The sequence below is a fragment of the Quercus suber genome, unplaced genomic scaffold, assembly GCF_002906115.3.
Source record: "Quercus suber isolate HL8 unplaced genomic scaffold, Cork oak 2.0 scaffold_382, whole genome shotgun sequence".
Classification (NCBI taxonomy): Eukaryota; Viridiplantae; Streptophyta; class Magnoliopsida; order Fagales; family Fagaceae; genus Quercus; species Quercus suber.
Genome location: NW_027069834.1, coordinates 575,022 through 588,043, shown reverse-complemented (window position 1 = coordinate 588,043; position 13,022 = coordinate 575,022). Strand labels below are relative to the sequence as shown.

At 33.4% G+C, this 13,022-nt stretch overlaps 2 protein-coding genes across 2 annotated transcripts; one reads left to right on the top strand and one right to left on the bottom strand.

The window, feature by feature from the left end:
- The first annotated feature begins 6,254 nt into the window (after positions 1 to 6,254).
- Positions 6,255 to 9,911, top strand: LOC136062114 (protein neprosin-like). The gene is made up of 5 exons (XM_065760804.1): positions 6,255 to 6,467; positions 6,783 to 6,941; positions 7,247 to 7,291; positions 7,441 to 7,584; positions 9,360 to 9,911. The coding sequence occupies exons 1-5, from the start codon at positions 6,279 to 6,281 to the stop codon at positions 9,744 to 9,746; spliced, it is 924 nt and encodes a 307-aa protein (XP_065616876.1). The 5' UTR covers positions 6,255 to 6,278; the 3' UTR covers positions 9,747 to 9,911.
- A 553-nt stretch (positions 9,912 to 10,464) lies between these two features.
- LOC111988409 (uncharacterized mitochondrial protein AtMg00810-like) lies at positions 10,465 to 11,889 on the bottom strand. Its single transcript, XM_024020199.1, has 2 exons — positions 11,802 to 11,889; positions 10,465 to 11,570 (listed from the first exon to the last, which is right to left on the bottom strand). The coding sequence occupies exons 1-2, from the start codon at positions 11,887 to 11,889 to the stop codon at positions 10,465 to 10,467; spliced, it is 1,194 nt and encodes a 397-aa protein (XP_023875967.1).
- Positions 11,890 to 13,022: the final 1,133 nt, after the last annotated feature.

Sequence of the window (13,022 nt, the reverse complement as noted above, 5' to 3'; positions counted from 1 at the left end):
AAAAAATAAGTCCATAAATTTCCAAATTCTAGGTGCTTAGTGGGTCATCATTTCTTATGGTGAAAGAGCTGATTTCAAGTGCTTGGGAAGTGCCACCGTCAGGCACTCTCACGCATTAGTTGTGCCAATCTAGTAAGAATTGTCGGGTGGAATTAGTGGGTTTGAGTTGGAATTCCCTTTTGCATGATCACTCATTAAATTAAGGAGGGACATGACTTGGGTCCAATGCACTTGATTAGTTGTAATATTTCTAGTTGTACACTTTTGGCTGGATGTAACTAATTATGTTCACTAGAGACATTGGACCTAAGTTTTGCCCATTAAGGAGAAGATTTCAATTTTTAAAGCTGTAAGAGCTTTGAGCAAAGATGTCAATCTCCAGACATTGATCATTAAATTTGAATATAGTTCTCTTAACAATATCTTGGATTTTTTAAACACAAACAAAATAGCCTAAGAACAATAGTAGAAATTTGTTCATCTTAAACCTTATAAAAAACCCATTTAGATCTAAACAAATTTGAAAGAAACAATACTTAAAATGTTTATTGTATTTAGATCTAGCTTGTAGTTTACTAAACAAAAATAGTTAATAGAGAAGTGCTATATCCACGACATTTTTACAATACTTTCGCAGTAAATCTTAAGTAACAAATTGTTATAGCCTTTTAACTTAAATCCACTTCTAAAATTACTTTTTTATCCACCAGTAACAACAATTGACAACTTGCCACCTAAGATTTGTTATGAAAATATTGTGGATGTAACATTTTTCATAATTAATATGTTTATTATATTTAGAAGCAATTAATGGTTTCTAAGATTTAATGATTTGTTGTGAAAATATTGTGGATGTACCATTTTTCATAATTAATATGTTTATTATATTTAGAAGCAATTAATGGTTTCTAAGATTTAATCTTAGTATCAATAATTAGCATCAATAATTATTAAAAAAAAAATGCCAAATGAAATGAAAGTAAATTTTTTACTCTCTTACAAATGCGTACTATGGACAAATTGTAATAAGGAGAACATGTAGATTGAAAAATTCATCTTCTTCTTACTAACCCCCTAAAAAAATCATAGAGCCGCCATTTCTTGTAAATAATTAACACATGAAAATAAGTGCATCTACTACTCTATTTAATTACATAACAAAAATTTTGGTTACTACAATGTTAGTTCGATATATGTATAACCTAATAACTTTTGATTAGATCGATTAATATTTCGAAAATGACAAAGTTTGACTCCAAATATGTTTGAAACCTTGGCTCCAACCACCAATAGGAAGATAACATGTGTCAGACATTTGCAACGCACATGACTCACTTAACCTAACTAACTAAGTGAGTCATGTGCATTACATATGATAGGACATATATCATGTTTCTATTAGAGATTGAAGATAGACTTTGTACTTTGAATATGACATTCAAAAACATTCAAACAAAAACCATCGGAAAACAAAAGCATATTAAATAACAAGAGCATTCAAAAACATTTTCTTATTCCAAATCAATTTTTTTTCTTCTTTTTGATAATAAGTATCCTTATGTAAATTTTATAAAAAAAAAAAAATCATTGAAGTTCCTTTTATATAAATAAATAAACTTCAAGGGGGTCTCTTAGTGATTTCTAAGGCCATGAGATCTTGGGTTTGAAATCTCTCGCCAAAATCATAGGGGCCATCTCATGGGATACTCCCATATAATAACCTAGTGTATGTGAGATGAAAATACTGCATACATCTAATTGAATAGTCGATACTCAAAAAAATCTGGATACTTTCATTTGTCAAAAATAAATATGAAAATAAATGCATTTACCTAATTAATGCGTGATAATAGATTAATTTATTTACATAAATTGATATATTTGATGTTAATGAGGTGGAAAACTAAATGAAGAGAGTGCTTTTTTTTTTTTTTTTTCCAAGGCATAAACCACTTGGCAGAATCTTAGACTATTATATATAGGAGTCCAAATTTGGTAAAGAGGGAGTGTAATATCAACTTTATTTATTTATTTATTTATTTAAAACTCAATACATCCTTCTACACACTTAATAATATCTTAATAAACTCCTAGTTGGTTTGAATTTTCAGATGAGTATTAGAATCGTTTATGTGTAATTATGCCTATTTTTTAATATGTCATATGATGATATGATATGTTAAGATTAGAAGTTTTACACCACATTCTTATAAAATTTAACCTCTATATTTAGACATGTGAGCTCGCACACATGTGGTTTTTTCAACACCTAATTTCCACAATATTTTTTATCACATTTTCTACGGAAGTATTAAGTTTTAGACAGAAGTTTTATTAAAAAAAAAAAAAAAGGTGACTTTTGAAGTTTTGTTTCTCCATGGCTTACGTCATTAACGATAAACTAGAATGTTTCATATTTTTTTTATTTGCTTTATCTTATGTGTTAGGTGATAGATTTGTTGATGGAAGAAGGATTGAGACTCTGGAAAATAAAGGTTTGATAAAGCAAAAAGGAAGCATCAAAACCATTGAGGTTATAATGAGTACTAAATAAATATTTTTTTCTTTTCCTTTTATTTTTATTCCTAGCTTATTTAAGGTTTTAGTGAATCTTAACAGGGCGAGGATGGTGATACGATTGATTGTGTTGATATTTATCAACAACCTACTTTTGACCATCCATTTTTGAAAAATCATATTATACAGGTTTCTTTACTTGAGTTTTAATTTATTTATTTTGTTACCATTGTTGTTTATTCATTTATTTCACATAATTTGTAATTTGAAAGTTCTTCTTTTGGACTTTTATTTCAATGTTCATGTAATGCTCTTGTAATTTAAAGAAAAGAAATAATCAAAACAAAGCAGCTGAGGAATGAGGACCGTACCGCTTCAAAACTTTTTCACTATATTTGGTTCATGGGCACGCACAGAGGTAGAAGGGAAAGTGTGAGGGGAAAATGAGGGAAAAGAAACCTTTTCATTGTTTGAATGGATGGAAACGAATGGGAGAGAAAGGAAATGGAAGGATTTAGTTTTACTCCAAATCTAGCATTCAATTTCCTTCAAAATTGGAATTAAATGGAGAAAATAGTGAAATAGATAGTTTAAATTTTACTTAAAAAAAAAATGAAATAATTTTCTTCCCTCTTTTTCCTCTTAACCAAACAACATGAAGGATGAGATTTTTTCTTTTCTTCTATTTTCTCTCCTTGCCCTCTCTCAATTTATTTTCCTTTCTCTTACCCTCTATTTTGCCAAACATAGCGTTGGGCTCAATTAGGCTCTTGGGAAAGTTGAGGCCGAAAACTAACTTCTCAAGAAAAAGAAAATCTACAGCTAAAAATATATATTACATGCATTTGTATATCATGCACATTTCTTCTTTCCCTTGTTATAAGTCTCTTTTAATATAACCGTACTTGCTAAATTTTAAGGATGAAAAAATCAGAGTTAATTATTTCCTTTTTATTTTTTGTCATTACCTTCATATCAGTTATAAGGGTGAGATTATAAAGAATGAAATAATAAATGAAGACTAAAAGCTTAAGGTAAAGAGAAGCACAAACTCCACAATGTCCTTTTCCCAAAAAAAAAAAAAAAAATTTTTACCATTCCCAAGAAAAGCACAAACTCCATGTAAGGGGGTGGGCCTTGATGGAGATGTTGGGCAAATTCCTACTGCACCAAGCCCAAGTTGTTTCTGGGTGAGGAGTCGGGACCGGCCCAATTGGAGCACACCTTGGCCCGGCTTGTGCACAATCTTTGTCGCATCTGCCAAAGTCTATTTAAGAGCCCACAGCAGGCAGAGTTATTGTTAACAAGTTATGGCAGGCAGACATAATATAGAAAACGTAAAAAAAATGCAGTCACTATTTCTGCCGTAATAAACAAGATAAATAACTTAAAAGGCTTTGCTTTTAAAGAATAACACTTAAACAAAGGATTAGAGCGGGATTAGTAGAGTAAAAAGAATGAGTCTGTCAGACTAAGTATTGCCACAGGATTCCAACCACGGAAGGGAAAACCACTCCCTCAACGCAAGTAACTTCACTCGATGAAATTAATTGCTTTGAGAGGACGATCCCAAATGGTATGTGCCCAGGTATAGATTTGTATTTCCTTTTGAGGACAAGGCTATTGAGGGAGAGAGGGGGTTAACCCATTTAGATGCATGCCTGCCATAAACACTCTGTTTTTCTTTTCTCTCTTATAATTCATTCTCTCTGTTTTCTTTCTTCCAATTCTTTTCTCTCTGTTTTCTCGATGACTTCTTTTTTTCGCCCCCCTTTTTGCACACAGCCACGGGTTCCTTATATAGGGCCTGTCGTGGCCGATTTTACTGTTCTAGCCTTTTTATAGCCCTGTTCTGCTATCGTAGCCTTTTGCCATCCACTTACCAAGTCAAAATGGTTTAGATCCACCATTGACCTATGGCTTTTAGACAACGAATGTTCCTTCTCTACTTCGTCCAGTGTGTCCTCTCTTTCTCTCGGTCTCTCATGGCATGCACCCAGCGGTTCTAACCCACCCTTGCCTCTTTTGGGTGGCATGTCATTCTAGCAGGACTGTGCCCACCGAAAGAGTCTGGGCAAGAAACACAAAATGGGTTCCCGCTCCTCTCCCCACCGCCAAACCATGCCCTCACCCATGACGTCACCCTTTCCCATAGTGGCTGGGTATAGGCTGGTAATGCCTGGGTCGTTCACATGCGTTACCTTATTGATGTTTCATTCGTTTGCCGAGGTCTGAAAATGGGTGCGCATATCCTACCGTGCGCTTTTTGGCATTTTCTGGTGTGGATTGTTTTTCTGGCAGGCCAACGCCCATGTGTTGTCCCTTTCTTTGGAGGGTTGAGCTCTGTAGTGAGCTTCCCTTTAGTTTGGGCGTTTCGCTTTATGGCTTTGTGCCTCCTGTCATGCCAAGTTGCTATTCCTGCTGCTCATTTTTAATCCTACCGAGCCCCTTTGGGTCTGCCGTGTGCTTTCCCTCCCAGTATACTTACTGGGTTCCTCTTCTTATTTCTTGTGGGCTCCAACATCCCTTTTTTCTTGTGGGCATCCCTGGCCCATTTTGGTTTTGTTTCACACATGGATTTTTTTTACTAACTCACTTTAGGCTTCCTTTGCCCAATTTTCTCTATAAATTTCATCCTTTGGGCTCATGGGTTCTCCATTTGCCTGTTACCCTTTTTTTTTAATTTATTTATTTATTTATTTTTTATTGCAGTGGGCCTGCTGTGGCCCTTTCTTTCTTTTCCCTCATCCTTTCCATGGATTTGTTTCTTTTCTCTTTCCGGGCCTATTCAAGCTCATTTGCTTCTTCTGGACCCATCTCATGGACCCTTGAACCATCCATATGCCTTCTTTTTCTTTTTGTTGTTTCTTTCAGTTCACCCGAAACTCTAGGCCTTGGGCCTGCTGGGCTTCATAAAAAAAAACGAGCCTCAACACTCCACAATGCAATTTCTTATTCCTTAGGTAAAATGATTTTTATTTTTTATTATTATTTTTTTTTTTAGCTTTTAATTATGATTGCTGATGATTAAAACTAGTAATTTGACTTTGGTTGATCAGATGAAACCCAACTCAATACCAAGTGGTCCAAAGGAGAATTCATATCAAGCTGAGCTATCTCAAAATTGGCATAAAAATGGAAAATGTCCAGAATGATTAAAACTATTAATTTGACTTTGGTTGATCAGATGAAACCCAACTCAATCCCAAGTGGTCCAAAGGAGAATTCATATCAAGCTGAGCTATCTCAAAATTGGCATAAAAATGGACAATGTCCAGAAGGAACAGTTCCCATAAGACGAACACAAGAAGATGAATGGATACCACATAGAAGAACACAACTTAATCATAGCTTTTATGATTCCAGTGGTCGTGAGGTATAATCCATTTTTATCAAATGACATGATATTTTTACGCATGTAAAATTATGTTATATTTGTATTCTTTAAACTAGTTACAGTTGAATTGTGGATTCCAGTTGGTTCAATTTGTAAAAACTTTGATAATTAAATAAGAGATTTATAGTTCAATTTTTACTTATACCAAAAACTGATTGGTGACTTAGTTTGATGATAAAGAGTGCAATCATTAGAAATGAATGCTAGAAGATGAATTAAGCATTGAAAAAAACAAAAAAAAAATACAGGGAAATTAATTTATTTCATTTATAAATTAAAAATTGTTTCTTACATATAAGATTGATGTTTTGAACTAGCTAGTATGCCGTTGTCTAAAACTAGTAATTTGACTTTGGTTGATCAGATGAAACCCAACTCAATCCCAAGTGGTCCAAAGGAGAATTCATATCAAGCTGAGCTATCTCAAAATTGGCATAAAAATGGACAATGTCCAGAAGGAACAGTTCCCATAAGACAAATACAAGAAGATGAATGGATACCACATAGAAGAACACAACTTAATCATAGCTTTTATGATTCCAGTGGTCGTGAGGTATAATCCATTTTTATCAAATGACATGATATTTTTACACATGTAAAATTATGTTATATTTGTATTCTTTAAACTAATTACAGTTAGTTCAACTTATAAAAATTTTGATAATTAAATAAGAGATTTATGGTTCAATTCCTGCTTACACCAAAAACCGATTGGTGACTTAGTTTGATGATAAAAAATGCAATCATTAGAAATGAACGCTAAAAGATGAATTAAGCATTGAAAAAGAAATACAGGGAAATTAATTTATTTCATTTATAAATTAAAAATTCTTTCTTACATATGAGATTGATGTTTTGAACTAGCTAGTATGCCGTTGTCAAATTGGAGGGTGGGGAATATTATGGAGCACGAGCATCACTAAACGTATGGAGCCCTTTTGTTTCTTATGGAGAATTTAGTCTTGCTCAAATATGGGTTGCATCAGGTCCTCCTGGAGAATTAAACACAGTGGAAGCTGGATGGAGGGTAAGTTTGTGAAAATAAGGTTTTCGTTACAAAATGGTTAAATATCAATAAACTAAAATTTATATTTTTTTGGTTGTTAAACTAGACATATTACACAAGATACAAAACTCATGATATGACCAAAAACTAATGAAAGTTTAAAACCAAAAACTTTTTCTTTTAGAGAATTAAAATTAAAATCTTTGATATGATTAGAAACTTGTGCTATTCAAATGTACCTAAGAAAATTGATATAAATTTTGAAAATAAGAATTTACGGTATATATAATTAATAAATTGATAAACATTTCATTTCCTTGCTCCAGGTTACTTCTCGTGAGAACAAAACAAGACTTTTCACATATTGGACTGTAAGTTAATTTTGCTTATTCCCTATCATCAAGTGCATGTTTTATAAATCAAAACAGTTACCTTAATTTACCATTTAACAGCAGTTAGTAAATGATATATTTCATGCAAGTGTTTATTGGACTAACTTATTCTTGTTCTTCTAATTAAGAGCGATGGCTACCAAAATGAAGGATGCTTCAATCTTGAATGTCCTGGTTTCGTGCAAGTAAACCAAAATTTTGTCCTTGGTTCTTCCTTAGAACCTGTTTCCAACGCTACCCTTTCATTTGATGTAGGGATAACCATCTACAAGGTAATACATACATTTATTTCCTAATAGTTATTCTAACATAAAACAAATTCACAATTTTTTCATGACTACTAAATTGACATTCAATGTTTTTTTTTTTTTTTTTTTTTTTTTTTTTTTTTTTTTTTTTTTTTTTTTTTAAAGAGAATATATGATATTGGCAGGGGTTATATGAAAATGAGATTACTCCAATAAAAATTACCAAGATAATAGTTATAAAAATGACTAGTTAATAAGTCATGCAAAGAACAGAAATGTTAGGGTTGATTTGTTATTTATGTTTATAGGTGCATTGAATATATATATTCCTGCTATTAGGATTATATCTGTGTTATGAATGATGCTTTGTCATTTTTTTTAGCATGATGGGCGCGTTTTTTCGTTATTCATGTTATATGTTTACAGGTCCGTAAATATATATGTTTACAGGTGCATTGAATATATTCTTTGAAGAAATATATCTATATTATAGATGTATTATCTATGTTATGGATGATTTATATTTATCCAAGATATGTTATTTGTTGGATGTTAAAGAAAATGTTTTAAAATTATAATAGTTTTTTTTTTCCCTTCCATTTTACTTTGTATCAAGTACTAGAAAATATTTTACATAACATTTTCCTGTATATAGTCAAATACTATAAGATGAAAATATTTTCTTGCAAATATTTTTCATGTAAAATATTTTACTTATGAAAATATTTTATGTAAAATATTTTACATAGCATTTTCACGAATATAGCCAAACACTTTAAAATGAAAATATTTTTTTGCAAATATTTTACATGTAAAATATTTTACCTCTGCAAATATTTTATGTCAAAAAAAAAATAGAGTGTAAATGTACGTTTGTGAAGCTTTCTCTTTGAAACTTGAACCCCGACCCTTACCCCATACACCCAATAAGCACTGATACTTGTGAAGGGATCATTGGACCAAGGGTGTTCAATGGTTAACATAATATGGTTTCTATTCCTCTTTGTTTGTGCTTAAATATGAAATTTGATAATTATTGTTTTTATTAATAAAAATTTATAATGATTAAATCTTTATATGCAACTACACATCCTCAAATAATACATTTATGATGATTGTGTTTGTATATGTAATTAGGAAAGTGCTTGGCTTCAACCACTAATAGAAAGATAATATGTATCCCATCACATGCAATTCACATTACAAGGATTTACTTGAACCCCAATCCTTATTCTTTGCATCCAACAAGCATTTATACTTGTTCTATTATTTTAAGAATTTATGTTGTAGTAATATTTTAATGAACAATTTAAATATAAAATATAAATTTAATTGAATTGAAAAATATATAATAGAATAGTGACGAGTTAAGAATTTATGTTGTAGTAATATTTTAATGAACAATTTAAATATAAAATATAAATTTAATTGAATTGAAAAATATATAATAGAATAGTGACGAGTAAATTTGTCTCAAAAGTTTATGCGAATGTGGCACAATATTATGAACTGAATTAAAATCAAACGGTCTTAGTTCGATATATATTATTATAGTTTTCTAAATAAAATTATTTCATAGTATTACTCTTTCTAAAATAGCTTATGTACATGCTAAGACAAGACTTCGGGGAAAATGCTTTTGACTCTATGTACGTAAAACCGTTTTCATACTCAGCCATTATATAATGTCTATCATAACCAAAAAAAAACTGACATTGCCTAGGGGAGATTTTGTAGTCCATACAATATTGGGGTACATGCCTTGCTAACTAAATTCTTGAACTTATTATATGCTTTAGGAGAATGGAAATTGGTGGCTCCAAGTGCAAGATCAGGTACTTGGGTATTGGCCTGGCTCCATCTTCACCTATTTAGCGAGTAATGCTACCAAAATTAATTGGGGTGGAGAGGTTTACAACTCGGAACCGAATGGTAATCACACAAGGACTCAAATGGGTAGTGGCCATTTCGGCAGTAAAGGACGTTGTGGAAAAGCAAGTTTTTTTCGAAATATTGGATACACCGATAACAGTGGCAAGTTCAGAGATGTGGAGGCTCAAAGTCTGAATACATTTGCAACAAGACCATCTTGCTATAATGTAAAAGTAGCAAATAATACCAATGGAGTCTTTGGAACCCATTTCTATTTCGGGGGTCCTGGGTATTCAACACAATGTGCAAAATAGCAAGTGGGGGAAAAGAAAGTCATTGTGATAACAATAATAATTCACATGTTACCATAATAAATAAATATAATAATTCACATATTTAAGAGATCTAAGGTTGAAAACGTTTTGATTTACACAGTTATCACTTAATATTTTTGTTTGCTGTCCAATTAATTATATTTTCACTAATATGCTCGGGGCACAATTTTCTAAGACAAGTCAAATTCTGCACTACTGGGAAGCACCAAATTATGCTAACAAAACTGTCGGATTCGCTATTGGAACCAAAAAAAAAAAAAAGTAACCTAATAGAAGCCTCATTAGGTTAACTGAGTGAACGAGAAGAACAGAAAAAACTATTCCTTCTACCAGCAAGATAGGGTTAATGAAGGAATGAATCTGAGTTTCAGCACTTTCTTCTACCAGCAAGCATAAGCACTTGTAGCAAAGAACATCTTTTTGATTTGATGTCTCTTCTGTTCTTAATTCTTCCTTTGACATCCTTCTTACTTTCTTAGTTATCATAAAACAGAATTGAAAAACTGTATTCTCATTAATTAATCAAAAGAATTACATCGGAGATATATATACATTGATTTGTACAGGTGTGAACACAAAACTAACCAAATACCAGAACTAACAACCTCTCACACATGCCAGCTACAGTACTAACTAACTATCACATGTGCTAAAACTTAAGAACACTCCTAAATACACTAAACTACAAGTCGTCTAATCATTGTTCTTCACTTGTAACTGCTTGCTGTTTATGCTCTATTATAGGATCAACAACTCTGTGAACAGGGGCTTGATCTTCTGTGTTGCTTGCTTCTCTTCTGCTCTTGCTACTGATCTTGGTCTTTGTACTTAAACTCTGATACTCCCCCTCAAGAGCAGTAGGTGTATATATATTAAGCATTCTCATTTTGCTAGTAAGATTCGAAAACTGATTGTGATTCAAAGCTTTGGTGAGCATATCAGCCAATTGACAATTTGATCTAACATGGTTCAGCTTAATCACCTTCTCTAACACCTTATCCTTGACCACATAACAGTCTATTTCTATATGCTTTGTCCTCTCATGGAAGACTAGATTAGAGCCAATGTGCAGTGCAGCTTGATTGTCATAGAACAGCAAAGCTTCCTTCTCATGATTTACTCCAATATCCTTAAGAAAGTACAAAATCCACACTATCTCACATGTTGCTACTGCCATGGATCTGTACTCAACTTCAGCTAAGGATTTTGATACTATAGACTGCTTCTTGGACTTCCAAGACACCAAGGAATCACCAATAAATATGCTATAGCCAGTCACTGACCTCCTAGTGTCAGGACATGCAGCCCAGTCTGCATCTGCAAATGCTTTCAAATGCAAGTCTGTGCCCGAAGAAAACATGAGTCCTTTGCCTGGTTCACCTTTCAAATACTGCAATACTCTATGTGCTGCATCCAGGTGTGGTCTTCTTGGCTTAGACATAAACTGATTGAGTTTATGGACGGCAAATGTAATGTCAGGTCTTGTGATTGTCAAGTACAAGAGCTTGCCCATAAGTCTTCTGTAATGGCTGGGATCTTTAAGCTCTTCCCCTTCAATCTTGCTTAACTTCAAATTGTGCTTCATAGGAGTTTTAGCAGACTTACAGCCAAGCAATCCAGCATCATTGAGTACTTCAAGAGTGTATTTCCTTTGACAAAGAGCAATTACTTTGTCTGATCTTGCAACTTCCAAACCAAGGAAATATTTCAAATCACCCAAATCCTTAAGTTTGAACTTATCATCTAGCATGACTTTAAATCTATCCACTTCAGCCTTGTCATTGCAAGCTATCAAAACATCACCTACATAAACCAAAAGAATCATGAAAATATCACCATGTCTCCTAGTAAACAAAGAATAATTAGCCTTGGATTGAATAAAACCAAGCTGAATCAAGGTGCTTGAGAATTTGGCAAACCATTGCCTAGAAGCTTGCTTGAGTCCATAGATGGACTTATTTAGTTTACAAACAACCTCCCCCTAGCTGTGAAACCCTTGTGGAATAGCCATAAACACCTCCTCATCCAAATCACCATGAAGAAAAGCATTATTTACATCTAATTGACTAAGGAACCAACCCTTAATGGCAGCAATAGCAAGCAAAACCTTGACAGACACCATTTTTGCTACTCGAGAGAAGGTTTCAAAATAGTCAATACCCTCATTTTGTGTTAATCCCTTAGCCACTAACCTTGCTTTATATCTCTCAATAGAACCATCAGCCTTATACTTGATTTTCTAGACCCACTTGCACCCAATGGCTTTCTTACCAACAGGCAAATGTGTCAAAGTCCAAGTATTATTAGCTTCAAGGGCTGCTACTACAGTAGCCATGGCAGCTTGCCATTGGGGATCAGACACAGCTTGGTAGTAAAACTTGGGTTCAACAAGGGAGGAAATGGCACAACAAAATGACTTATATGATGGAGAAAGATGATGATATGAGACATGAGAGGAAAGTGGATGAGAAGTACCAGATTGGGAAGACAGTGGCTGAATAGAGGCAACCTGATTGCAGTGAAACTCCTGTAAGTAAGAAGGTCTCTTAACAGGTTTAGTAGACTTTCTAAGGGGAAGAGGATCTGCAATAGGGTCAAGAGGGGCCTCTGGAACCTCATCAAGGAAATCCTCATCAATAGCATGATGAACTTGAATAATAGAAGAAGGTGTAAGAGTAGAAGTAGTGTTGAAGTTGGACAAAATTGGATCATCATGGAAGGGAGGAGCTGGGGAAAGGACATGGCAGAGGTAAAGCATTGGAAGAAACAGATTTAGCGGAAGAAGAAACATAAGGAAAAATAGATTGATGGAAAACAACATCCCTTGAGACAAAGGTAGCATGATTGTCAAGATCATATAGTTTATAACCTTTGACATTACAAGGATAGCCAAGGAAAACACATCTTCTTGCCCTTGGTGAGAATTTGTTTCTAGTTTGAGCAATTGTAGATGCAAAACAAAGACAACCAAAGACTTTGAGGTGGTTATACTCAGGAGGCTTATGGAATAAAAGCTCAAAAGGTGTTTTGTCATGCAACAAAGGAGAGGGAAGTCTATTAATGAGATATGCGACAGTCAACACACAATCACCCCAAAATTGCAAAGGAACTTGAGATTGAATCTGTAATGCCCGGGCAATGGAGAGCAAATGCTGGTGTTTTCTCTCCACAACAGAATTCTGTTGTGGGGTGTAAACACAGCTATGTTGGTGGATAATGCCATGTGAACTAAGGGAATCAGACATGGCAGGAAAT